Here is a 27,579-nt window from a genome sequence, read left to right as displayed (position 1 = left end):
CTTACTCATCTCATACAGCCACAATATAACTGTACGATACATCCTTGTAACTAACATTTCCCAGTACAGATTAATTAGAAGTAAAAGAAGTAAAACTCTTTAGAGAGTAAAGAATTAAAAGAAAAAGTAAAGTAAAGAATTAAAAGAAGTAAAACTCTTTAATGCAAGTTTGCATAATTTATGTTGGCACTCTCAAAATTAAGTTTTGAAGAGAAACAAATAAAGATCCTACCCAATGACCCAACTATATTGCATTTTGTAGTTCTTTAAGCATGCTCAAAATCCTACCCATCTGTTAAGAGAAGTATTCTGGCCATTTGACAAGGTAATACTGCACATGCAGATGGTGCCTGATGATACACTGTCAAATGCAAATAACCAATTTATAAATAAATATACCCTAATAGCAAACATCAACAACTTAGGTGATATATGCCATTCCAAAAAAAATCCCACTCATTAATATTTCTCGATAAGACATAGAATTCCCAGAATAGTATTTCTGGGAAGTCTAATATTGAAATCACTACACAGAATGGTGTAAACAAACAAACAAAAACAACTGAACATAACCATTGTCCATTCACTCCTGAGAATGGCTTTCACAACTAAGAAATTTAATTAGGCAAACCATCAAAACTGGCCATTCCCAGCAATCTTAACTTACTGGGAAGAAAAGAATAATAAAGATTTTAATCCTTTTAAAATATAGATTGATGTTACATGGTATGAATTGAGGCGAGGTCTTTTCTTGTATTACAGAGATTTCCATGGAACATGGTTATTCCTAGGGAGGAATAATCGCATGAACAGGTACATGTTGGGGGATGACCAATTGGAGAGGAGCTCTGAGGGGAGGGATGTAGGAGTCCTGATGGACGGCAGATTGGCCATGAGCCTGCAGTGTGCCCAGGTGGCTAAAAGGGCCAATAGTACCCTGAGGTGCATGAAAAACAGCATGGCCAGCATGTTGAGGGAGATGATCTGCTCTGGTGAGGCCCTATCTGAGTATTGAGTCAAGCTCTGGACACCCCAGTACAAAAAAGAAAGGGATCTCCTCAGAAAAGTACAATGGAGGGCCAAAAAGATGATGAATGTCCTGGAGCACATCTCTTAAGAGGAAAGGCTAAGAATCCTGAGTCTGTTCAGCCTTGAAAAAAGAAGGCACAAAGGGGATCTGATTCAAATATATATATATCTAAGATGAGAGATGCAAAGGGAGGAGGCTGGACTCTTCTCAGCAATGAATTCTAATAAGACAAAGGGAAATGACAACAAACTGAAGCACAGAAAGTTCTGAAAGAAAAAAAAAAGCAACGGAAATCTTCACAATACTGGAGATTGAGCACTGGTACAGGCTGCCCAGAGGGGTGGTAGATTTTCTTTCTCTGGAGACATTCTGGAGATCTGCCTGGACATCTACCTGTGCAACCAGGTCTAGGGAGACTGCTACGGCGGTGGGGGGGAGGTTGACTCGATCTCTACAGGTCCCTGCAAACACTTCCCATTCAGTGATTCTGTGAAGAATTGTCATAGGCCGCAAATTAAACACGCAATATAGTTAGGGTACAGAAGAAACAAACATTCATTATTTTTATTTCATATGGGGATGTCGAGCCCACTCGGGTTGGTGTCCTTGTGCTGGATCTTGAAATGCGAGGCCGCAAGAGCTGTGCCCACCCACAGACTGCTCAGGCAGGGTTGCCCATTAATGACCAGGCTGCCCATTAATGTTGGGCTGAGGTGCAAGAACAAGGCTACCTTTGGGTCGCTCCAGGACTGCAGCCCTGCCCAAAGGACAGCTCCACTCCAGCCTCTGGCACAAGCAGTATTGCCAGCAGGTGGACAGAAGCGGTCTTTCTCCTGCAGCATGGCCACCACCCAGCCCCTCAGTCTGCGCAGAGCCAACGCCTTCCTGCCCAGGTTCCAAAGGCCCGCATCCTGTGCCCTGCCCAAAGGAGTGTGCCAGATGTCATTCAATGATAATAATCTTGAAGATGTCTTAAAGTAAACAATGAAAAATGCTCCCCCAAATCTTGTCTATTCCTGAAGTATTATGATTTTCACTTCAAAAAATAAAATTAAAAAAGGAGAAAGCAAATGATGTAATAATAATATTGCATCCGCTTTTCTTCATATGGATACAAACCATAATGCTGGCAGAAATAATCACATACATTCACGGTGAAAACACTATTCAGAAAGACCATGAACAGTGACTTTCAGTTATGTAAGCACATCTTTCTAAAAACATTCATTGCATGAAGCACCAGAATTATGAATGACGTTAACTTCAATAAATGCAATGCCAAGAGCTCGAATTAGCATCTATCTCTGGCGTGCAATGCATGCATCTCATCCATTATATTCCTGATACTTTCTACACAGACCTCTTCTTTTTGTTCTTTCATAAAGGCTTCCATATTTCTTCAAATCTTTCATCTGAAATGTTCACACCAATGTTGTGAAAAATTTGTGCTACCTGCAAAGTTATACAACTCATAAAATTCTGATTAGTACTTTATTTAATCTGTATAGTCTATTTTTTACATACATTAGCAATCCACATAGTTGGTCCTTACCCAAAAGAGTTCCCTTTAATGTGAAATGGAATCTTATTATGATGAAAGCTGTGGTGTACAAAACTGTGTTAATGAAGTTGAAATAACTTTAATAATAAAGAATCAAATACAAATAGTACTGTAGGGATGGTAAATGACTACTGGTTCTCATAACTTACTCATCAACAGCCATAAAGTAAGCACTAACTAAACCATACATTATCCAGTGCACACATGGTTTAATCTGGCCCTTCTATCAACACAATCTTGTTGAATATCAATTACACACTATCACTCAGCCAAACTATTTCAATTCTTTTTGAAGCTGTTGAATTCTACTGACAAAACCAGCAGGCTTAGAAACACTTTGCTCTTTTGTAACAGGAAGAGTCACATTACAAAACTGCATTGTAGTCAGAATTCTCATTCATTACTACAGGCCTAGTCACAAACTGATATTATGACATGACTCTGGGTTGACATATAATAATTTAGTTAGCTACTACATGTTTGAAAATATTAATGATCTATGTCAATATAATTCAAAAGAACATCAACACTGAAGCAACCTATTTCATGAGTACTGGGTGATTTAATGCACTCAGAGATAGCTCTGTACTGCACTATGTACAGCCTGTGTAGTCTACAATACAGGATGACATCTCAGGCCACATTGTAACTTCAGAGCTCTATCTGGTACTTGACAGGAATAATGGACTTCTCAGTGAAGCATAGATTCTACTTACTGTTAGCTACATTACAAAGTGGTAAATACTCATGTATACAACATTCTGACAAGCTATGTTATTGGTATTTGTGGAACATGATACTATATCTTTTATCTCCCCACCACTAATTTGCAACATTATTTTCTGTAAAATACATACATAAGTTCCAGATCTACTTTCATATGACTGGATATTTCTCTAATAAGATGTCTAGAAGAGATGGAGAATGTGCTAATGTTTCTTTTTCCACTTCAGATTGGAATTTCATATTTTCCTATCATTGGCTCATCAACCATATTTCAAGTAATGATCTTTTTCTTTTTTCATTAGAAAATGTAGAGAAATAGAAAAACAATAAGCAACATAGAGTAAGGGGCAACATTGTTTTAGCATTTATGCTGGATGAACTCTGGGTTCTGAAGTGGTAACAGCACCCAAAGATATCAGATGAAAAATGATTGTAATTTGCTGTCAACAAAACCTGTCAACTCAAGGGAATACAATCTGGCTAAATTTTTCCACTGAACATTCCTATGTGACAGAAAGTAGTTTTACACTTTTTCCCCTTTTAGACAAGGGGAAATGGCTTCATACTAAAAGAGTGGAGATTTAGAATGGATATAAGACAGTTTTTGCTATGATAAGGGTAAAGAAGCACTGGAGCAGGGTGCCCAGAGAGGTGGCAGACATCCCATCCCTGAAGACATTCAAGGTCAGGCTGGGTAGGGCTCTGAGCAACTGGATCTAGCTGTAGAAGTCCCTGTTTATTGTAGGGAAGTTGGACTAGATGACATTTGAAGGTCCCTTCCACCTCAGATGATTGTATGTGGCCTCACCAGGGCAGAGTAGAGGGAGAGGATCACCTCCCTTGACCTGCTCACCAAGCTCTTTCCAACACACTGCAGGACACCACTGTGCTTCTTAGCCGCAAGGGCACACCAGTGGCTCATCACTAACCTCTTGTCCACCAGGACAGCCAGGTCCTTCTCCACAGAACTCCTTTCCTTTAGGCCAGTTGTTCCTCCTCTGCTCTTCTCACATTATAGAAATTTTGAAAGACAGACTCTGAAGCCCTAAGTTATCTACCAACCGTTACTCAACATAGCATTTGAGCATGTGAGCAGCAACAACCTGACATACCTCTTCATATTACATATTTTATTTATCTTCATGAATAGCTTTAAATGTGAAGAGCATATATTTTTCAGATGTCTGAATGGATATAAAAGGATGGTAATGTAAGAACAATGAATTTTACAGCCTATACAACTTTCCACTTCCAAACAGCTTGAGCCATTACATTTATCTTGAAAGAACGTTCCAAAAAAAATGTACTATACCTCGCCTTTGGTCTTGATTTAAAGAAGTCTCTTTCATACACTCTCTTTTGACTGAAGACAGAAGGGAACAGTAATGAGTAAGCATTGGACTCATCACCATAATTGGTTCTGTCACTAATGCGGCGAATTCGAGGAGTCGGAATATCTGAACGAATAGTTGGAATGCCACATACTGGATAATCTGTGGAAAGTGATCAATAAGTAATATGGAAAAGTTTTTTTTTTTTTTTTTAGTTTTTTACTACTTTTCACAACAGTTGAAAGATTTAATTACATGTGCTTCTTCACATGTAATGCTTTCTACAAAGTGTTGCAACCAAGCAAATATCCATCTAGAAAACTTGACCCCATTTTTTTAAATAGAAAATTACAATGCTGCTGATGACTCAAAGAACTTATTTCTTAATTTGAAAAATATGTGATGTTCATTTTATATTTGTTTAATAATTAAAACATTGGTACATGAATTAGAAGTCTCCATCAAAACTGAAAAGGGAAGTAGCGCTTGCTTCTGAAAAAAAAAAAACCAACGAACAAACAAACATATCAATCCAGACACATAACTAGAGATATGGAAGCATGGTAAGTGAAATACTACTGTGCTACTATGAGTGTTTTTCTCCTTTTCATACTACACATGATTGTATTTGTTGTTGAAAATTAGTCTTAGGAAGTGGATTTATCGATGAAACTACCTAAATATGCCACAAACAACACAAGAGGCAAGAAAACCAGCAGATTTTAATCATTCACACATCAGTATGGCTACCCCCTCACAGATACAAGAACAGAAGATTGACAGTACATGTTCTAAACACAGATTATTAGACTCATAATCTTATCTAACAAGTTGCAATACAGAATTTTATTGTTAGATAAGGTCATTAATAATCAGTGTTATGCTAAATCCCCAGCAGAATGAAACATTGACTGTAAGACAGAACTTCTAAAGTTTCTACAAGCTTTTTCACTCGTTGATAAATAAAATTTCTGCCTGCAGTTTTTCTGCTTTTATTGGATATTAGAAACCACTGTCAAATTACAATATGACCAACCTGAAGTGTGAAAGTGATATAAGTGATATAGCTATAACACCTTTTGAACCAAGCTTCCTAGTGCTTCATGAGAAAACATCTGTTGCCTAGTGATTAAGCCTATTCACTAAACACCTACTCCCAATTCTGCCAGTGAAGATATTTTAAGATACAGACTAATACTGCAATTCAAAACAAAGTACCAACAGGAAGGACTTCAGGAGGGTTTCTCAAAGTTTAACACTAAGTTGAACAAAATGTCTCCCCAGAAGGCTTGGGTCAATAGGAATTGTTTGTAAGCTCAGGTCAACACATGGAGAAAAATAAAATCTCAAAAAATGTCAAAGCAGTGTACTTTGATCTCTAATCATTTCAAACTGCCCATCAAAATAATGGGGATCCTAAAGAGGATTTATTATTATTAATTATTGGTTAAATGTTATACAAATATGTATTGGACAGGAGAAAATAAAAAATAAAAAATGGCAGTAGTAGATATAATGATCCAAATCCATGCTTAGAAAACTCACTGGCACCAAGTCTTCCCCCAGTTAATATTTAATTAATAATGCAAAGTAAAATGGTCTTCCACAGCTGATACAGACTAAATAAATCAATCTATTCAATGTAAAACTTCTGAGGAGGTACAGTAAGAATCTTTTTTTTTTTTTTCCATTTTGGATATGCCTAAAGAATGTCCTACTCAATATTGTCAAATATCAGGTTTTATTTCAACCTGGAGGTTAAGACCTAAACTACTTTCACCTAAGCTCCTTCAGTTGTTAAATGAAAACTGTTAACTTACAAGCCCTGCTGACAAGACACACCAGCAAGGGTTATTTACTAACAAATTGCTGCTTTCAGAAATTTGAGTATTATTTGATTAAATTACCAAGACTGTTGTTCAATTAAACCTTACAAAAATAATTTCTGAATAATACATACCAAATAGACTGACATGTCCAAAATAGCACTTTTTAACTAACAAAATCATTTACAACTCAAAAGTAAGAAAGAATATATAAAAATTTGCTGAACATTCTCTGATAACAGTTCTCTTGCTAAGAGCTCAACCAGTTTTGCGTCTGTATTTAGAAAAGAGGAAAGCAGCAATATTTGTGAGCAGAAGGCAGTTAAATGTTGAAATGTTGAAATTCATTACTCATTGAAAAAGTTATTTGATAAAAGTCAGTGAAGTTCAACTGTTTCCCTATTTCAATCAAGCTAACTAAATCCTACGAGCAGGCCTCAGAATTCAGATAATTCGAGCAGCAGTTTAATGCTCAATGAAATGATTTTATCTCCAACCACGACAGAACCAGTTGCATTTACTAAGCACATTCTTAAGCAGTTCATTCTCAAACAAAAGTAAAGTCATTTTCTTACAGTAACTGAAGAACCTGATGTTATGCCATGTGTCACGTGAGCTGCAATGTTAATATCAGGATCATCTGCTCTGCCATAGAATATTCTTTTAGCACCGGGAGTTGGATTTGTTGTATTTCGAAACTTTTTCACAATAGCTGGAGTAACAGGCTATGTGCGAGGAAAAAAACAAAAAAACAAAAAAACACCCAAAAACAAACAAAAAAAACAACAGTATTTTACAGAAGATTTCCATAATGCAGTAACACAAGAAAAATCTACCTCAACCAATTTGGTGCAATTCCAAAGAAACTGGAAACTTTTACATTCCTGCCAACTATTTTCTGAGATCCCTTTAAACAATGGGTATTAACATAAAAAGCATATATATGAAAATGGTACTTTCTGAAGGTAATGGCTTTAGAAAAATATGACCATGGTTTCACCGATGTTCTTTATTTTAAAAAATAGCGTAGGGTAGTAGAAGTAACAGATTTAGGGCCTGGGTGAGAGCACAATCACTAATGCAAAGTTATACAGAAACTTAAAAGCGAGCATCTCAAAAGCACACTGACCCTGGGTAAAGCTTCAGTGAGGCAATGTGCAGCTGTATCACCAGCTAGAAACAACTTCCCAGCCTAAGCAACACGACCAAAAAAATAAACAAGGTGTAACCAAGCCAAACGCTCCACTGTCTCATACAAAATGTTAGCTAATTGTCCCTATGCTGCTAAAATGGAGCCCCTGCTTTATGTTGGGGCCCTCCAGCTGCCCCTGCTCCAGCCCCCACAGACAGGTTATGACCCTGGTAAGGCACAGAGAGCAGGCAGGCAGCACTCACAGCGGCAACATGGGGAAATCTGTTGGTGAATCTGCCCTGGTAGACAGGCCATGGTGGACCCACCATGGTGCAAGCGGGCGGTTTACCCACTGGCCTGGTAATGGCCGCACCCTGGGTGGCACCACCCTGGTGACCAGCACCTGCTGATGGCCTCCTGGCCCCAGCCCCTCGGGGGAAGGCTAAGACAAATATCAAACTTGCCCTGTGGAAACAGACACAGACTATTTCAAAAAGGCAGCTTAGGTAAGGCAGATCAAGTTTCACTGCCATTTAGAAGCTCCTCTGCTTTCAGAAAGGCTGTTTTCCTCTCAGGCGACAGTAAAACTCCCCGCTTCCTCCCAGCAAAACATCTATATTTAATCACATCCTGTTCCATTCTCAATACTCCTGTAAAGGCAAAACCAATTTTAGATAACCATACAGACCTTATCTGTAATTAATTAACAAATTTTACCAGCTGTTGCTATTTTAGTCACAGCTCTAACAACTGCTTAATAAAGATTTAAAACGAAAGGGCAGATTGGAGGCTGGTTGTGGTCCCTCTGGGATAAATTGTTTGCCCAGTGTCAGGGATGTCTGGCTACATACTCCAGCAATGCTTATCTGTTGTGTGATCCATCAGCGTGTGTGAGCACATCTTCTCCAGGTAACATATGTTCTTTCCAGCTATGGCCATTGCTGGTTTCCTTTCTCAAGTGTAGGTACGTTTGTCTGTTGGAAGAATGACAGTAATGTAGAATAAACATGGCTGCTTAGGAAATAAACTTCAGAAAATCCTTAAAATGTTTGGGGTTTTTTTTATCCTTCCTTCAAACATTTTTGTTGCTATTTTTAAGTTTAAAGTTCCTGCCAAATAATATAATGACTACCTGTAATTCATTAAATTAAAAAAAGAGAGATGAAGTTATGCCTCAGCATGCAACCTGTTCTTCTGTCAAATACAACTTCCATCTAGGAAAGGCCAAATTGTGTTTTGAATAAACCTTCAGGTGTTACAAATGAGGGATAAATTTCATCTAACTGAAAGGAGTAACTGGGCAAGGATAAAACTGTCAGCAGAAGAAGGAACTACTTACTCAGGGAGAGAACAACGTATAATATCACAATAAAATGAGCGTGTAGGAAAAAGCTGAAATCAGGACTTGAACTTTTATTGCTTTGTGTGTTTGCATTTCTACTTAATTTGGTCTCAAAGTATTACTTTGCACGTTGCTACTACTGATTTATTTTATTTTAGTGCTTTTCCCCAGTAGGTGGCCACACTTTCTAACTGAAAGAATCACTTCAGCCTTGCTAGAGAGGGCTGCATTAAAGGTGGAAAAATAGTGCCTGGGAAAAGTGATACCTATTGCAGAAACAAGTAGATAAGTCCCCAGCTTTTTCTGTTTTGTCCCTGTGTCTTTCAACAGAGATCAAGATCCCTACAAATCAACTTGAAACTTACTAGCCATATTTTTGCTTCTCGGAGCTATCTTCAGCACAACTCTTAGATACAGATACTGAACCTCTTCAGACTGAAAATCTGCTTTTAAAAATGATCTCCATTGGTGGCATCTTTGTGAAAGAGGGTGATGCCTCACCAGGTACTTTCTCTACAAGATACATCCAGGTGACAAAAAGGAGAACATTTTCATCTACAGGAGCTTCTTCTAACATAAATTACTAAATGGGAGTCTATAAATCCTGCTAGAAAAAAAGGCTACTAGAAAGATAGAGATTAATATTTCCCTTTCATCTCCTATATTAAAAAATATTAAGCTTAAATAAGTACATTCATATTTTCACTGCCTATCAGAAAAAAAAGTAATATTATTAAAAATGAGACTCTTGAGGTCACAGAAATAAAATCAATATGGTACTGGATGAATTTGGAGAGATTCTGCCTTCATATGAATTGCCTCAAAAGTAGATAGGATTCAACCTGTTAGAAAACAGGCTACGTGCATTTTATGGGTAGATATGCAACAAGAGAAAGGTTAATAAAAATGTGAGTTTTTGCCTCTATTTTCAAAATACTTTTCTAAGTCCATGGAGATACAAAATGTGAACTCAACGTTCAGTGTACGTGTGTCTAACAAAAGGACTGTCCCTTCTCCCTGTAATTCAGCTTATTTTTAGGAATCGGTTTCATATTCATACTTTGACAGATTGGAAGTTAATTGGTGAGTAGGTTGAAAGTTTGGAGGGTAGGAAAGATGTATACATTTTAAGAATAAGCTAATGAATTAACAAAAAAATTAAACCCCATTTTAGAAAAAAAGAATGATATTCTCGAGTCAAATCAACTCATGATGACTTTGTCATCTCCTGTGTTATAATGCAAGCTCTAGAGAATTCTGTTTTAGAAAGGAATATTTTTTCCAATTTCTTTCACAGATTTTTGTTTGTTTGTTTTTTTGTGCTAAAACAGTGCTTATCATCTGAAAGTTTCCATTATTCACTGACATCTAATACCCTCAGTATCACACCTTTTTCTGTCTTGTACATGCTAAAACTGAGGAATGGAAAACACCTAAAATCTTAATTTCACTTTCTTTATGAAGAACAATGATCCCATGTTCTGCAACAGTTCTCATTTACGGTCTCGGTACTTAGCACTCCCAAGTTGATAAGTTCTTCAGTGTCTGAAGGCCAGAGAACTTCAAGTAAAATGTCTCAAGTTTTGTGAAACACTTGATGGGCATTAGCTATGGTAATATCCTTTGCTGATGACATCATTTGGTTACTTTTTTTTTAATTAACTCATTTGCATACAGAAAATTACTGCTTTCTATGTGCTGTGTACATTCTATATGCTATAATATGACCAAAACAATGGTCGTAAAGAAAATGTAACCAAACAGAAGAAAGGCAGAAAGGAGGATATTGGAACAGGTAGATATGTAGGAGGAGGAGAAAACAGAAACAAAACAACAACTGAGGAAGTGAAATCAAGATGAAAAATCTAACAGAATAAAGAGATTATGTACATCCTCTAAAGTCAACTTCTATTTATTATTATAAATATATATTTAGATTTAAATACTAAAAGCATGAGTACAGCATATTGTTAAACTGTTAAACTCCATTGAGAAATACTGAAATAAATAAACAATTTGGTGAGATCATGACCTATTGACATTATTATTATTTTGTTATCATAATCAATGCAAAGTTTTGTTTTTCGTATTTTAAAACTAACATAGAAACAAATACGTAAGCATGGTCACTGGAATGGCTACCCTGGTGATTGCAGACCTGTTCTTAAATGGATATTGGTCCACACTACAGTAGAAGAAACTTATCTTCAGCACTAACATTCATGGACTCATTAAGCCCAAAGTATGGTAAAGTCATTTAATTGCTGCTCCATGACTCTCTATTTCATGCATTCATAGTGAATCTTTGCTTATGTCAGCTTCAACCAGCTGTGAATGACTTGGGGTTTCACAAAGCAGGAGAGAGAGGTTGCAGGTCTGTGTAGCAGTCATAGCTAGTAGGAACTTCATGCACATAACATACACTTTCTAGGAGCATATTAATATCATGTGTAGTTCTACCACTGCACAAAGTTTGCTCTGAAAGTGGTGCTTCTCATTTATTTCTGTGCAAACTACAACAGATACTACAAGGAGTACAGTAACAGTGTTTGATAGAACTACAGAACAGTTTTTCAATGTAGTCATCATCATTAGCTATGCATTTTTGCCAGCAATGAACAAGAATCTGCATGCTGTCCTTGTAAAAATCTGCAGCAGTGGAGGTGGCACACTGACACCACCGATGAAACATATCACATACTGCCCTCATCCATTGTTTGAGCTCCATAAACATTCAGCAAGCGTTGATGACTGTCAATGGATACAATTTTTTTCTTCATGGAGGCTTTCAATTACACACCTCTGCCTCACATGGACTTCCGTGTCATATGCCAACTTGTCAGACCCCTCTGCTGCCATCTGTCACGTGACAACGAAATGAAGCAGAATATAAGTGGGAAGGTTCAGCCTCTACTGCACTATCACCAACATCCTCCTGTGGTTTCGTGGGCCAACATAACAAACTACAAAGCATTACTTTTGGTATACCCTAGTATATCTTTCATCCCAAACTGTTTATTTCTGTATTGGTTCTGACTAGGATTAAAACACTAAAGCATAGTTTGAGAGGAAAAAAAAAAAAAAAAGATTCAGTATTTCCAGTGATGGATTTTCTAAACAACCTTGAATTGTACAAATGACTAAATGTCTTCGATTATGAACTTGTTACATTTCTTGCATGTTCTTTTTTTTTTTTTTTTCAAATGCCAACTACAGAATATTGATGAATCTGCTAGAGTGAAGAAATATTTATTGTCGCTCTTTTGTTTCCTACATAGCTCACTTCTTTGTCCCACACCTGGGACCAAGTAATTGATCCATACTACTGTCAGTTATGAGGTTCAGCACATCTTCCCCCCTTTCTCTATGAGACAACTTTTCAAGCCTTTACAGCCATTCTTAACAGGTCTTTCCTGAAGCTTTCTCTAATCTTTCAACATTGTTCCTTAGTCTCCCCAGGGCAGCAGTCATAACCCAAGCCTGCTGATGTCCATGGAGTGCTTGGACAAAGCTCTCAGACGTAAGACTTTGAATTTTGTGCAGTCCTATGGGGAGGCAGGAGTTGGACTTGATGATCTACGTGGGTCTCCTCCAATTCTGGACATTCTGTGATTCTATACACATCAAAAAGGTATTCAGGATTGTGAAGGCTTCAAACACACTAGTAACACAGAACATCAATGATGGATACACAAAAGCCTTTTAAACAAGACGTGTCACTCAGTATCTACACGTTTTACTAGAAAAAGCTCCAAGAGGAGAGGCACGGAAGATGCCTGCCCGTTGCATCAGCCCGATGCATCAGTTCCCGAGGAGGAACGGGAGGCATCAGCACCCGACAACTTTCAACACTTTCAGCGGGAAACAGGAGAAAATGGAGGAAGACGAAAAGGGAGCGAGTCCCCACGTGACTCGCGGGCGAACCGGAAGCGTGCGCCGCGTGAGTGCCGTGACGTGGCGACAGTACCGGAAGTACGTGTGCGTGTGTGTTTTGGTCGGGGAACAGGCGGCGGCGGAAGTCGGCGGCGGCGGCGGCCTCTGGGTGAGGCCCGGCTGCGCCCCCGCCCCTCGCCCCCACCCCGCGCCTGCCGTGGAGCCGCCTCCCCACCGCCCCCTCCTCCCGCAGCCCTGCTCCGACTAGGCCTCCGGCTGTACTGGCCGGACGGACAGAGGCACTGACGCTGCGCCGCCGCCGCCGCCTGATTTCCCCGTTCTCCCCTTCCCCTGCGCGGCCGCCGCGGCCTGGCCAGGTATGGTGGCGACGGGGCTGGTGGGGCGGGGGCCGCGGCGGCGGATGGTGAAGCCCCGACTGTGGGCTGATGTGGGGCTGGGCTGCTTGGGCTTCCTCCCCTCCCGCTGGCCGCTGCGGGCAGACTGGGCGGCGGGGCGGGCTGCCAAGGTGAGCAGCCCAGTGGTGGGGAAGAGAGGCTGAGCTCTCTTCTTCCCGGCTCAAAATGGCGCCCCCGATTTTCCCACTTCCCCTTATTCCTGTGCCTGGAAGGGAGCTGCGGGGGAGGGGAGGCGGCGGGGGCTGGTGGGGCCGGGCCCGGAGCCGTGGCGGGGTGCGGGATCCTCCACTGCGATTCAGCGCCGTCTGATCCAGCTACAAGGGAGAGGTTGTGCCCTCCGGGTCGTGCGTGGAAGGGGTGAAGGCGGTGGGCTCCCTCGCTTTCCCTTTCGTTTGCGGCTGGAGAAAGGCCAACGAAGAAGGTGGGAAGTAAAATACTTAGACAACGCGTCGCCACCCAGAGAATGCTGACAGGCCTAGTGGACGGTGTGTGTACCGTCTGAGTCTCGGTTGGAACTAAAGCTGAAGCACTGTAGAAACATAAACTTTACAACAGAGCTGAACTGTAAAATTATCAAAGTGTTTCAAGAAACAGGATCTTGAAACGGTATTCTCACTGCGTTTTATGTCATTTTTTTCAACCTTGTACTTCCTTCACAGCCTGGGAATGGAAGAAGATACACTTAACAGCTAACTGAACTAAAATTAATGAGCTCCATCCACACAATGTTCAGACTCTGTATGGCATCTTTTTTTTTTTTCCACTCTGGTAGCTGTGGGCAGGCTAGGTGGCTTGCTTTGATGATATTTTTGTCATATAATAAGAAATATCAGTAAAAGATAGATGTTTGCTGAAGTGAGGTGGTTATAGGCAGTGATAGTACAGTCATCATTACTTAATATGCTGTATGATGAACCAGATTGTCTCAAAGCAACTGGTACTACGTATCATTTATATGAGCTTATTAAATAGCTATTGCATTTAATTGGGAATCTGTGGTTTGGATTTTTTTTTTGTGGTGACTGTTGATTCACATCTTTAATTTACAGCATCAAATGTTTAAATAGTTATACGTGTCCCTGTCTTGAACACTGCAGAAAGGTGGCACAATAATTTTGCCAATTCTGGAAGAGAGTAACAGAAAACTTTGTTAGCAGGAATCCTTATAATAATAAGGACTAGATGATCTTATAGATCCTTTCCAACCTTATGAACTTAATAGGTAAATTTATTTAGATACTGCTTTTTAGAACAGGCAGGGTAGTCCAGTGTAATCAAATTAGACTATGGTTGCAAGCTCAGTGCTCTGTGATTTCTATTTAAGAAGTGTCAGAAAGTTCATTAGAAATTAGTACAGTATGAATTATATTCATGATAAGAAATATTATCATTTGATTTGAAATGTGAAGGTGTTTCAAGTGTTAGAATGTACCATGTTTGCATTAATCATTGACTTCTCTTGAGGTCTTTGATTATGCACTTAATCACATTCATAGTAGGAACAGTGTTAGCTGTCTTAATCCCTTTAGTAGGCTGGCTTTTGTCACGAGTGTTATTTTGATACTTCTGTATTGGCTTTCTTGTTTAAAATAGACACTGATCTGAACACTTAAATGACTGAATTATTCCATTAAGTTGTGTGTTTGTAGGTTTTGGTTAGAACTGATGGAATTCTGCTTACGAACTCAAATGTAAGATATTTTTACGTGATTTTCCCTGGAAATAGTTGTGAGTACTTTCTTTTCTCTAACCAAAGTCATTAACAAAGACAACCTAGAATAAAAAAAAAAAAAGACTTCTAAAGAGATGAGAATACCCAGCATCTGATGGTTTACTTGGTAGGATTAACAGGAGCACTTTCCTAATAATGGCAGGACTAGAAGATGGTGCATTTAGTGGGTCTTGGAGACTTTAAGGGAAGCAAAGAGGGGAAAAAAAATAGATCCAACTGCTAAGCTCTTGAAGTAAGTGTTCAGAATTGCCTTGAAAGCTATCTGTCAAAAAAAGAATTAAACTTGCAGTTTGTGTTTGTCAGATACTGAAAGCAATGTTCCTGACTTCTTTGTGGTACTTTCTAATGTTTCCCAAAGCTACAGATGACTTAAAGAGCTGGAGAACAAGTGTGGCCCGAGGCCTGGAACATATGTGGATTCTGTAGCATTGAAATCTACCTTTACATTCTTGTAAGCCAATATGTTGAGCATAAATCTAAAAAGAAAGGCCAGGAATGTTCTGTAATGGCTGTCATACTTGCACTACTTGTCTTCAGATTAAGAAGCTCTGTAGATTTATCTTCTGTCCTGCTTGTATGATGTTCTGTTGTGATCTTACTGGTCAGTTTCATGTAATCTGAAACTTTTAAAGAAATGATGATGATTTACATCATGCTTACAGAAAATGATTGTGACTTTTCATGTATCTAAATTGGCTGGATATGCTCTTTTTTTTTCCTTCATTTATTAAAAACCGTGTGTTAAAACTGTGGTAGGTTTCCTTACGTTAACAGACATACTGGTGCAACTGTTGAGGGAATACTGTTTGCGGGACTTGATGGCTTTGCAAGTAGTGTGATCTCTGTCATCTTGACAGCTGGTTATTTTTGCACAATACCTGAGTGTCTAGAATGCTTTCTTGTAAAGGAGGGAGGGGTGTGTAAATGTCAGAATTTTCTGATTGGGCTTTCTTGTCAAAATAAGTTTCAGTTTCTTTTATAACTTCAACTTTGGGTCCTGAAAGAATTTTGCAAGGGGTAGTAATAAATATTTTGGAAGTGGATTAACTTTTCGGTAATCTCAGTAACTAAAGGCTGTAAATGACCAAGAGAATTGAGAACTCACAAAGAAGCTGTGTGACTTTTTATTTATTTATTCTTTAATTCTATAAGGATGAAAGGCCTGGAATTCTTAAACCAGCTAGATCCGTTCTTGTATTCAAAAGTATTCAACAAAAACAAATTAGAGGATTTAAATATGTAGATACAGGAGTTAATAACAGTGGTGGAATATGCAGTGGGTTTTTTTGATTCATAAAACTTTCATTATTGCACACATCTTTCAAATGTTTGAGAGAACTTATATCTGAAGTATTTTACTAATGCTGTACAACTGAAATAAAAATCCATTGATTTTAAAGGTACTAAAGAACTGTCAAACATGTCACAAACTCAGGTCAGACAGAGTTGAACAAAAGATTGTAATATTTTCACTGGAAGAGGATAATTACTTTGAGAAGTATGGGTAAAGCTGCAGCACGAGTAAATAGGAGTATCAGTAAGGTGTTGGAAAATGTATATATTTTTTGAGGACCTACATTAAAGTTCTGTTTACAGTGAGAAAATAACTACATGTTCAGAATGTTATGTTAATTGATAAATAATAGTTTGATTTCTTTATCATGTAACACTTGTGAAAATTAGGTTAAAGGGAGTGTTTTGGTACTGGATTGGGTTCTGCTAGAGTTATGAAGCTTTCTGCAGAATGCATCTTAGAAGGTGTGCTGAGTTTACAAAAGTGGAGTTAGGAAGAGGAACAAAGGCTTGGTGTCTGAGGTTGGTGTATATTGAATTGGAATCCTCAAATGCCTGGTAGAAAATCATTTTAGCTATGCTTGATGTCTCAAATGGGAAGATGCTAATGATTAAAACTACTGTTTGATTGAAAAGGTGGTAAGTTTACCATAAGGAAGATAGCAGCTTTGCTTGCATTTTGCAAAATTAAGATTAGTATTAATAGTTAGCTTAGTATTAGAAAATTCTTGGTTATTTCTTGCACGTTATTGGTAAAATATCAGATGACAGGTCTGAACCTGTTGTGCTGTATACTTTGATCTTGTTACATTATGAAGTAAGCGACTGTATCCTGGGCTGCTTAAATGAGGGGTGGTCTGCAGGGTGAGGGAGGTGATTGCCTCCCTCTGTTCTGCCCTCATGCCTGCAGCACCAGAAAGTTGCAGAGCTGTTGGAGCGGTACCAAATGAGGGCCGTGAAGATGATCAGGGGACTGGAGGACCTCTCCTATGAAGAAAGGTTGAGTAAGCTAAGTTTGCTCGGCTTGGAACAGAGAAGGCTCCAGGCAGATCTTATTGCAGCCTTCCAGTACTTGGGTGGAGCTTACAAACGGGAGAAAATAGACTTTTTACACAGATTGTGATAGGACCATGGGGAATGGTTTTAAACTAAAAGAGGGGAGATTTAGGTTAGATATTAGGTGGAAATTCTTTACTCTCAGTGTGGTGAGACACTGGAACAGCTTGCCCAAAGAAACTGTGGGTGCCCTATCCCTGGAGGTTTTCAGATTCAAGTTGGCTGGGGCTCTAGGGAGCCTGATCTAGTGTGAGGTGTTCCTGCCTATGGCAGAGTGTGGAGCTGAGTGGTCTTTAAGGTCCCTTCTGTCAAAAGTCACTATAATTGAGAGACTGAAGTCTTGCAAGAAAAAGCATAATTGGGCTTTAAAGCTTTCAATTATGACAGTAATGGGTGGATTTGGTATTGAAGAAGATAAATGTTTTGTTAATCAAAGATTTTTGTCTAGTATTACCTGTGAGGGTTGCACTACTGTACTTACTGCAGAGTGCAAGAATCATTAATACACTTTTATGTACTTTATGCTGCAGTGGTAAATTAGGTTTTTCTCACTTGACTTGTAAATCTAGTACCTCACATTGTTGTTTCTTTTTTTTTCATAGCCAGGTTGTTAACAGCAGAAGCCACTGAGTTCTGCATCCTGGAACTTGCTTTCAAGAACTTGAAACAAAGGACTTCTTTCTAATTTGGGCATGGCTAATCGTGGAGCAACAAGACCCAATGGGCCAAATGCTGGAAATAAAATTTGCCAATTCAAATTAGTACTTCTGGGAGAGTCTGCAGTTGGTAAATCAAGTTTGGTGCTTCGTTTTGTAAAAGGACAGTTTCATGAGTTTCAAGAAAGTACAATTGGAGGTGAGAAAATTATTCTTTTTATTTCACACTCAGTTTTTATTCTTTCCTTTTTCTTTCCATTGACTGCAATGAATATTAAGGCAATTCCAGAATGTGTCATTGACAGCAAGGATCAAATCTGAACTGAGACCTGTAACTTACTGTGAAAAGAACTGTAGTTGGCACAAAGATGTACCACTCTTAGATATCAAGCAGACAGAGTAAACGTGTGCTTCAACTGCAAGGTTCTGAAAAGTGAGCTTTATGTTGAATTTTGTTTGCAGGTGGATGTGTGGCTATTCGAGTTGTGCTATGTGTGTAAAGCATAGAATAACCATTTGAGTATTTTAGTGCCTGTGAGACTTACTACAACCTTTTTGAAAGATGTAGTAATGTTATGTATGCAGCCTGTTGTTTCTTTTGAACTGGGAGAATTTGTGTGTTTGTATGTTAATGATTACTGAAATGTAAAATTCTGGGTATAGTGAATAATAATGATAAAAAACTAAGATTTTTCAGTTATTCATTTTTTAACTTTCAGTGATTTCTTTTTTAATTCATTTAAAGTCCTTTCTGTACTCCCTTTTAGTGCCTGGGTAGAATTAGGAATAACCCAAAACTGTTCCACTATATAAAAGCTGTACAAAGGTTAGAAAAGACTGAACTCCAAACTCATGTGTACACTCAGTGTAATCATCTCTGTATTAGTTTACTCAATTGTTTAAAATAGAAACACGGACATGCCATACTATACAACTGAGAGATTAAATTCAGCAGTGTTGGGATTCAAAAAGTTTTCTGTAGTGAAAGCTGTTCAGCAGTAGGCTGTATTTGCTTTAGGCGTAATTTTCTTTGTATTCAGAAGGGCCTTTAACAAAGAGAGGCTTATGTGCATTGTGAGCCTGAATAAGAACTTCTGAAAGAGTGCAGTTAAAAGCAGACATTGGATGGTGCTGTGTTTGATAACTGGACTTCGCCACTTCAGACTAGTGCAACAAGTGATTGTTAGCTACTTAACTCAAAGTATGGCAATGAAAGATGGTAGGCTTTTCAGATAATTAACCATGTTAATTATCAATTAAGTATGATCTTGTTATCTAGAAGAAAGTTAACTTGTTTGCAGGAATTAACTGGCATTCTTTTGTAGTCATTGAATGGTTCCTTTCAACAAAAACAAGAGGGTGACAGAATGAAACAATGGTTTTATTATATATCTCAGTGCATCCCTTTATTTATGGAGAGTAGGTACATTCTTCTCTTGGAAACAGTAATATCTTGAACTTCAAATTCCAGTTGTTTAGCATCTTGTCTCTGCCTTGGAGAAATGTAATACTCTGAGGAGTAAGTCCTTAGTACAGCACAGAGTGGGTTGGTTGTGTTTTTTGTTTATTTACTTCTCTTTATTCTGGCTGCATAAGTAGCTAGTAGAAGCCTGTTCACCAAGTGCTTGGATATTTAGCATGCAGAGACCTAGTGAATTTAATGCTGGAACATCAGCTGGAACATCAAAGCCTTTTACTTCTCCAGCCTAGTTGCTCATCTCTGGTGGATGCTCATACATCTGAAGCAGGAGCATCTGACTACTTCATAGTCAACTTCTCTTCAGTAGTTGTAGTGTCATTTATATGAAGCAAGATTGACTTGCTTTTGTTGTAAAAAGCTGAGTTGAAGGCTGTGGCAGCTGCAGTTCAGGAACGATTCATAGGCTACGTTGTCTTGGAGCATGTGGAACAGCATAACATCCAAGGTGTGCAAGAGTTACTGGTCAGGGCCACTAAAGGCATTTGACTTAAACTGATCACTGTGAACATGTGTTGGTGAGAGTCTCAATTTCTCTACCAAGCAGGGGTCTTCCTTTAGCATGTCATTGAGATTTTAGCCTAATTTTGAAATACAGTTTCTGATGTGTTTCTAGTATGTAACCTTAGTCTGAATGGAAAGTGTTTTCTAGCAGTAACTGTTTGATGACTGGCTACTAACTACTTTTTTGTTTTGTTTTGTGATTAGAAGGTAACTTAGGGTAATAACAGATGTGGGTTTTAGATATGCAAATAAATACATTAAGCTGTAGTGGCAGAGAATGCAAGTGTCCCTGAAACTGCAGGCTGTGGAAATCATGCTTTGAAGTGGTTCTTGAGATGACTTGCAACGAAAATGCTCATAAATCAGTCATATAGGTAATTTCAGAACTTACTTGTACTTCTGAAAACCCCATTTTGGTTAAAGCTTATAGGAGCTGGAAATTGAGGCTTTAATGTGCTGTTCAAATGATGTAGATGTAGTCCAGAACTGTATGTGTCTGGGCTGTTAGAGTGTAGCATGAAGAAATGCTGTTTGTTGCATCAAGATGAGATGGATCTAGGAGATGAGAAGAATCTTGTGGTTACTGAGATGAACTGTTAGAAAAGAATAATGGGAATTCTTACTGATTTTTGCTTCCATATGTCTTTAATGTGAGGAAATGTTGGTTGGTTAAGTAATTCTTCTTTGTTGATGAGTTACAATCTATTGACTTCAGACCTGCTGTATTTTAATAATAGATGGAGTTGTCAAGGAAATGGTGCATGATTCATCTTTTGTGAACATAATTTTCTCTGAGCAGACTTCTGGTTTCAGCACCTCTGTCTCTTTTGTAGCTGCTTTTCTAACCCAAACTGTGTGTCTTGACGATACAACGGTAAAATTTGAGATCTGGGATACGGCTGGGCAGGAGCGGTATCACAGTTTAGCACCTATGTACTACAGAGGAGCACAAGCAGCCATAGTTGTATACGACATTACAAATGAGGTGAGTGCAATAGAGGAGGGTGATATGGGGGATATTAATGGTCTTGAAACTGCCATTTTTTTTTTAATATATAACTGTCTCATATATATCTGTATCAATTCATCATCATTGAGCTTTGTAATACTAATTTGTGCCTGGAAACTCCTCTTGCCAAAAGACCCCTTATAGTGTTCTTTATATTAAAAAGTAATTAAATAATAAAACTAGAGAAAGCAAGTGCCTTTGCAGAATTTTTTTTTTCAAACCCACCTTTGTATCAGTTCATCTGAATTGACATATTAGTCACCACACTACTGGGGATGAATTATTTCTAATGGTGAAAGATGTTGCATTCATGTGTCGTTGCAGAGTAAATGGTAAGGATTAAAGGCAGCATAATGTACTGAAGCTATAACATTATTTGATTTCTTTTTATTTGAACTTGCATCAGATAAGCTTTATATGCTTTTGGTAAAAATGAGACTTAAAAAACAATGCTTTCAAAAAACCCAACATTGCTGTACTGCAACAGTGCTATATAATTGGAAATGTTGAGAATCCTTGATTTTATTCATAAACTTGATTCTTCTAGAGGTGAAAATAAATTGCCAGTTTTCTCTCAGCTGTTCACTTAGTCTTTATAACTCTTCATATCTTTATTTACTTTTTCAGTATTGTCATAGCTAAGAAATGTGAAAATTAGGGTAGGGATGTATCATTTAAAAAACTCTTGAGTGCATCTGTGGACGGAGGTAGCAGCCTTGCTTTAATTGGCATTTTGCTTGAAGTATAGATAACAGAGATTGGGATAATAGATGAGTGCAAAAGGATGATAAAACTCAACTTGCATCATTTTGCAATCATTAACAGGAGTCCTTTGCCAGAGCAAAAAACTGGGTCAAAGAACTTCAGCGTCAAGCAAGTCCTAACATTGTAATAGCTTTAGCAGGAAACAAAGCTGATCTCTCTAACAAAAGAGCTGTGGATTTCCAGGTATGGACATAACTTCTGCTTATAGAAATAGCTTTTTGTTGGAGTAGAAGGTAAGTAGGCCTACTTAGGAGCTTACATGTATAGACTAGGTAGTTGTTATAGAGGTCATGCTGTTAAATATAAACTTCATGTGAGATTTATTCTAGATGCTGCTGACAATTTTTTTAGTACAAATGATATATGGCAGTAGACTTTTTTGAATAATTAAGTTTGAGGAATAACTAATAAATTTGCATATATGTTAGGCTGACTGGAATTGTGTGCTATGTTATGATCTCTTCCGGTCTTCCACTCAAAATTCTGTTATTACTGTGTTAGTGGAAGCGATAGAATGATCTGCACAGGGTTTATTCCTAAGCTCCCTGACTTGTCCACAGGGGAAGTTTGTTTATCTTATGATACAAAGGTGATTGATAGACTTAACTTGCCTAGGGTATACTGCTGAAGCAGTGTTCAGCTTTTAATTGTGCTTTTCATGGTATTGTTTCTGTTTACGTTGATAACACCCGTGCTCTTCTGTTACATTTGTCTTCTTGAAAACGTTTAAACTTTAATCAGAAAATGACTTCCAAAGCAAATGAAATTCTGGTCTATTCATGATTGATTGTATTTGAATCAGGTTTCTTAAGATCATTGTATTTATTTATTTGTCATTAATTCTGTTGCTGTTTTTGTCTGTATTTGTTGTCATTGTGCAAAATACAGCTGCGTATGATAATGAATCCTTTTATAACTTTAGAAATCAGTCTATGCAGATTAGTAGTTTTAGGTATTTTTCAACCTAAATTCAACATTCTTAAAATGTTATCCTTTCATGTCAGTCGTAACATAAAAACTACTAGGGATAAATTTGGTATTCTGTGGAAAACTTGGAGTATGTGACAAATCATATGTATCTTCGGAGTTAAAAAAAACTTCATCAAATTTAATTATCAAAGTAGAACTACCTGTACTGGTTTTTTTGTTTCTTATAGTTGTATTCTTCACATTTTTATTATTGCCATTTGCCAAAATATTTCAGATTGTTAAGTATTGGTTAATGCATTATTTTAGCTGTGGTTTTAGAAAGTATTACTTAAATGAATATTGAACTAGACTGCAGTTTTTTTTCATTGTAGGTATTGCAGTTTGTCAGTTATATAATCTTAAGGCACTAAGGATTCATAACTGAGCTGGCTAACAGGAAGTGGCAAAAATAGGGAACTGAAATATTTCACGTCTATTTTAGATGAAAATTCAGACTTGGAAAAGGAGATAATATGACAAGACGTTAGATTTTCCTTATTAGTTTTTATTATCCTGGCAGAAATTGTCTATTCTAAAACTTCTGATTGATCTGCCTTAGTGGATGAAAGATTGAAAGTAGTTCAGCAACATTCTTTACAGAGGTGGGATTTGAAGGCATTTTCTGGTGCTTTTTCATTCTTGCTATTATAGCTGGAGTCCCATAGTAGTATTGTCCTTTTAATATTCACTATTTCATTTCATATTAGGTTTGATATGCAATATTATTTTTTAAGACTGTAAGGATTTCAAGATTGTATTTCTTAGAACTGCTTGGTGGAGTTAAAACTTCTCCATAGCTAATGAATAACACACTGTCGTGAGTGCTTCAACAAACTGTTCTTCAAAAAGGAATAGAAATTCTGCCTTAGTAGCAGTTAAGAGTACGGTGTGTAATAAAGTGAGGCTTTAACTTTTAATTTTTAGGAATGAACTAATGCAGTATTTTCTTTCAGGAAGCACAAGCTTATGCAGATGACAACAGTTTATTGTTCATGGAGACATCTGCCAAAACATCTATGAACGTAAATGAAATATTTATGGCAATTGGTGAGTTGATGGGGGGGGGGGGAACTGAGGGGGGAGGGGGAAAAAGGAGAATTTAAGATAATGGTTTTCTTGAGATTCATGTAACCAGAAGCATCCTAACTCAAGCTCGTTCAGTCTTTCATTTAACTCCAGTGCCACAGAAAGAAAGATAATTTTCCTGAGGTTCCTTTATGATGTTGAGATAAACGTAATTGGAGCATATTTGCACACGTCTTCTGTCTAGCACTTAGAACTTGGGTTAACTTGTAATAGTTGAACAAGCTTAGATTAATTGGAATTGTGTCAGCAAGTTTCGTGTGACCGTCTTTATGTTGTGATCAATGGTACTGCTTCAAGTTGAAGCAAAATTAAGCTGTAGTTGCTGTTACATATTTAAAAACAAAACCAAACCAACCATGGTGTAGTTAACCATTAAAAGTTCTACATAGTTTTACTCCAACAAATCAAAAAATATTTTATGGTTATCGCATTATATATGTTCACTTACATTCTTATTTTAAATAAGTGACTTTTAATGTTACACTTTTGGCAACAGATTGCATAGTGCCTTGGGTAGGTGCAAAAGCTATAATGATATGTTTCTTATGAGGCAATTGTAATGGAAGCTGGAAACATATCAAAATAGGAGAATAACAGTGACTTGCTTTAGATAAGTCAAGAGTATTCGTTTTAGTCTAATCAGAGTATCTGCTAAGTTCTGTTTTATATTAAAATTTTGAATTCCAAATGCAGCAGTGTAAAATGCAAAGGATGTGCTAAAGATGAGCGTGTATGTTTAAATTTAAAGTCTGAGTACAAGTGAAGGGTACTTCATGTGAAAAGTGGATTTTCTAATATATTTTTAGTGGTAACATTCCTTAGAAATTACTGTAAAGGTGAAAATATATAATAGAAAGTTTAAATTACTAACAGTCCTGTGAATTCCCTTGGTACATGTAACATCATATTTCATTGCTAAATTAAAAAAAAAAAAAAAGAGGTGGGTTTTAGGTGGGTTGTGTGCCCTGTTTCATAACCTTAATCACTATAGTCACTCTGTTATAGTGAGGAAACAGTACAGTGTCAGCTAACTGTATTGATCTGTTTCTCAGTTTGCACTACAGTGACCTCTCTTGCTATGAAAGTAAATTGCTTTTAAAGAGCTCTTACCTTTTTCTTTGCAAACCAGTGAAGTAGAAGGTAACCTAACGTGGTTTGAATTTCCAGCAAATGTAAATTAAATTATGACTATAGTGATATTTTATAGCAAGTACTTTCTTTATATTAACTTCAAATATGTGTGTGTGGGGGGGGAATACATAATCCTAAGTAGAAAATATATTTTTTGTCATAAATGCTGGAGGCAGTTTTTTAAAGATGCAGTTTTCAAATTTCTTGTAACAGCATGATGCAGAACAAGTCTTCAAAGTCTATTAGTTTTTTTGGTAACTTTTATATAAAGAATAATTCTTACCTTTCCCTACTTTAATGAAGTACACGCAATAAATTTGACAAAGACTATGTATTTAATACCTTAGCATTTAGTCTACAAAGTTCCTAGTCCATGTGAGTATTCTTTAGGTGAAATGGGTGAATATAAAACTTAGCATTGTGTCAGAACAAGATCTGCACAGCACTGAGCTTAGAATAGCCTTTTGCACAGCGTGGGTTCATTGCTGAGGACCTTATGTAAATATGATCTTCCAAAAATGTGAGAAAAGTCAAAAATGAGAACACAGAAAGGAGTGGATGCAAGCTATAGCTGCTTGTGAATTAAGTGCTTTAGAGCATGTTCAAAACTTCCAGTTATTAAAAAAAAAAAAAAACAACTCATGTTCAGTATCTGCAATCTCAAACAACAGTGCTGTAAAGGCATTTGCTGATGCTTTGTCTCTTCATGCTGGCTTTGCAGCTTAGGGACATGAGAACTCTTGAGTTCTGTTAACTGAGTTAATCTTTTTGATGTGTTAGTCTACTTATTGATGAAATTCAACTACAGGAATAGGCATTTCTTTTTGGGAAAGTTGTTTAAAACATTGTCCAGCACTATAATTCTGGAATCAAAGTATGCAGCCAGAAAGTAGAACAGGGATAGTGATTGGGTCCTAAGAAAATAGGCAAGATAGCCCCATGAAAGTCCTCTGAAGTTGAACTTACCTTTCTGTCTGTCAGAAAATTACTCCCAAGGAGTTGCTACTGTGAAGGGTAGTGCTTGTTACCCATATTTTTGGTGTCCAACTGAGAAGTTATCCTTGAGCTGCAGGGGTGACAAAAGTTAGCACAGTAAATGGGTTTATAAGAACTGAACATAAGCTGTGTCTTTGAGGTATGGGAGGGAAAGGAGAAGCTTGATCTTGTGCTGAGGACTGTTTAAGGTGTTTGCTGTACTTACTCTGGATAGTTATCTGGGCAGTAGGTTGACCCGTTTCTGTCTGTTGTGTCCTCTTTCATTCTTTCTCTATCTTTTAAACACCAACATTCTTATCTTAAAGATTATTTTGTGTAGGTGAATTCCTGCAAGAGCTGTCACTTTGTGACATAGCACAGCGTACCTAGGCAGATATTGTTTACTGCTCAAGATACTAATGCATTTTGCTCTTAAATCTTAGATGTGGTGGCTAATCATTAAGATGTGTTGTAACTTCTTTAATTACCAACACACTGAATTAAATCAGACTATATAATATAGAATATGGAGTGCTGTTTTTGCACTCAGATGATTTAATCTCATTGCAGTGTTTAACCTCTTATTTTTTGTTCATTTTGTAGCAAAAAAATTGCCAAAGAACGAACCACAGAATACAGGAGCCAACTCTGCCAGAGGAAGAGGAGTAGACCTTACTGAACCCACACAACCACCCAAGAGTCAATGTTGTAGTAACTAAAACATCAATTGCTTTAAACTGTTCTGAATATTCTTCTGCTTCCTAACTGTTAATAACCGTGGAATTGGAGTGCTTAACCTGGCCCAGTACAGCTTCCAAACAGCGAAGAGACTTACAATAATAGTCAAGTTTATGATACAGAATTTCCTTTTGACCTTAAATTTTAACATGCATGTATCCACTGCTGTCTTTAATGTTTCAGCATAGAGGAGTGATGGAAGCAGAATTAACTTCCTTCAGTTGAAAGGTTGTAAAAGTGGCTTACCATTAGGGATATAGAAGACCTACTTTCCATGGACCTAATTGGCCAGTTAATGTTGCTTCAATACTGATTACTGTTACAGTTGATAGAATTCAAACTTAATCATGCTTTAAAAAAGTTTTAGCAACAGGGTTTAAAAATTAAACTTATTCACAGTATTGATGCAACCAGTTGTTTCTGCAGGTATCTACTGTTTAGTTATACATTCCATAGTTTAATACCTTAATCCCAAATAATACTTACATTAACAATTTTAAGAACCCTATGCTTGCAGGAAAGTGGATCTTTAGTTGGTACACTGTATGTAAATTATATCAACCCAATTAGTTGTCTAAAGAGAATAGGATAAATCAAGTTTAACTTCATTTCTAATCCGTTCAGAAGGTACAAACCAGTAAATTCATCTTTATGATATAGGATATTTTTCCTTTACAAACTGTAAGAGCTCTTCAAGTAAAACCACAACAAACTTGGTGTCTGTGACTTTTTTTTCTTGGTTTTTATCATTGCTGGCCATTACAGTTTGTTTTTTCCCTGAGGAAAAGAAAATAGTGCACTAACTGTTACGGACATTCAACTTGATTTTAAATTTGGGTATTAATGTACTGTAAATAGGTACTCTGCATTGTAGTCTACATTTGTTTAATACTTTCTGTAATATTTAAGAGTTGCTTAAAGATATACAGAATGTACAGTTACTTAAAGCTA

The 27,579-nt window shown here is 37.4% G+C and overlaps 1 protein-coding gene across 2 annotated transcripts; it reads left to right on the top strand.

Annotated features, from left to right (window-relative positions):
- The first annotated feature begins 12,960 nt into the window (after positions 1-12,960).
- RAB5A (RAB5A, member RAS oncogene family) lies at positions 12,961-27,398 on the top strand. 2 transcript variants are annotated; one of them, XM_065752535.1, is made up of 6 exons: positions 12,961-13,198; positions 17,925-18,173; positions 20,789-20,940; positions 21,790-21,912; positions 23,652-23,745; positions 26,494-27,398. In XM_065752535.1, exons 2-6 carry the CDS (start codon positions 18,011-18,013, stop codon positions 26,607-26,609), a joined length of 648 nt encoding a protein of 215 aa, XP_065608607.1. In that variant the 5' UTR covers positions 12,961-13,198; positions 17,925-18,010; the 3' UTR covers positions 26,610-27,398. The 2 variants fall into 2 exon arrangements, with proteins under 2 accessions (XP_065608607.1, XP_065608606.1); XM_065752534.1 differs by having other exon boundaries at positions 17,921-18,173.
- Positions 27,399-27,579: the final 181 nt, after the last annotated feature.

The sequence above is a fragment of the Cyrtonyx montezumae genome, unplaced genomic scaffold, assembly GCF_038088225.1.
Source record: "Cyrtonyx montezumae isolate F1298 unplaced genomic scaffold, pur_monq_1.0 scaffold_8, whole genome shotgun sequence".
NCBI lineage: Eukaryota > Metazoa > Chordata > Aves > Galliformes > Odontophoridae > Cyrtonyx > Cyrtonyx montezumae.
The sequence above is the reverse complement of the archived record's forward strand: the minus strand, read 5'-3'. Positions and strand labels throughout refer to the sequence as shown.

Coding starts and splice junctions, on each gene's coding strand:
- RAB5A (XM_065752535.1), top strand. CDS start 18,011: ATGGCTAATCGTGGAGCAACAAGACCCAATGGGCCAAATGCTGGAAAT. Junction 20,941..21,789: donor TATACGACATTACAAATGAG/GTGAGTGCAATA, acceptor AATCATTAACAG/GAGTCCTTTGCCAGAGCAAA. Junction 23,746..26,493: donor TGAAATATTTATGGCAATTG/GTGAGTTGATGG, acceptor TTCATTTTGTAG/CAAAAAAATTGCCAAAGAAC.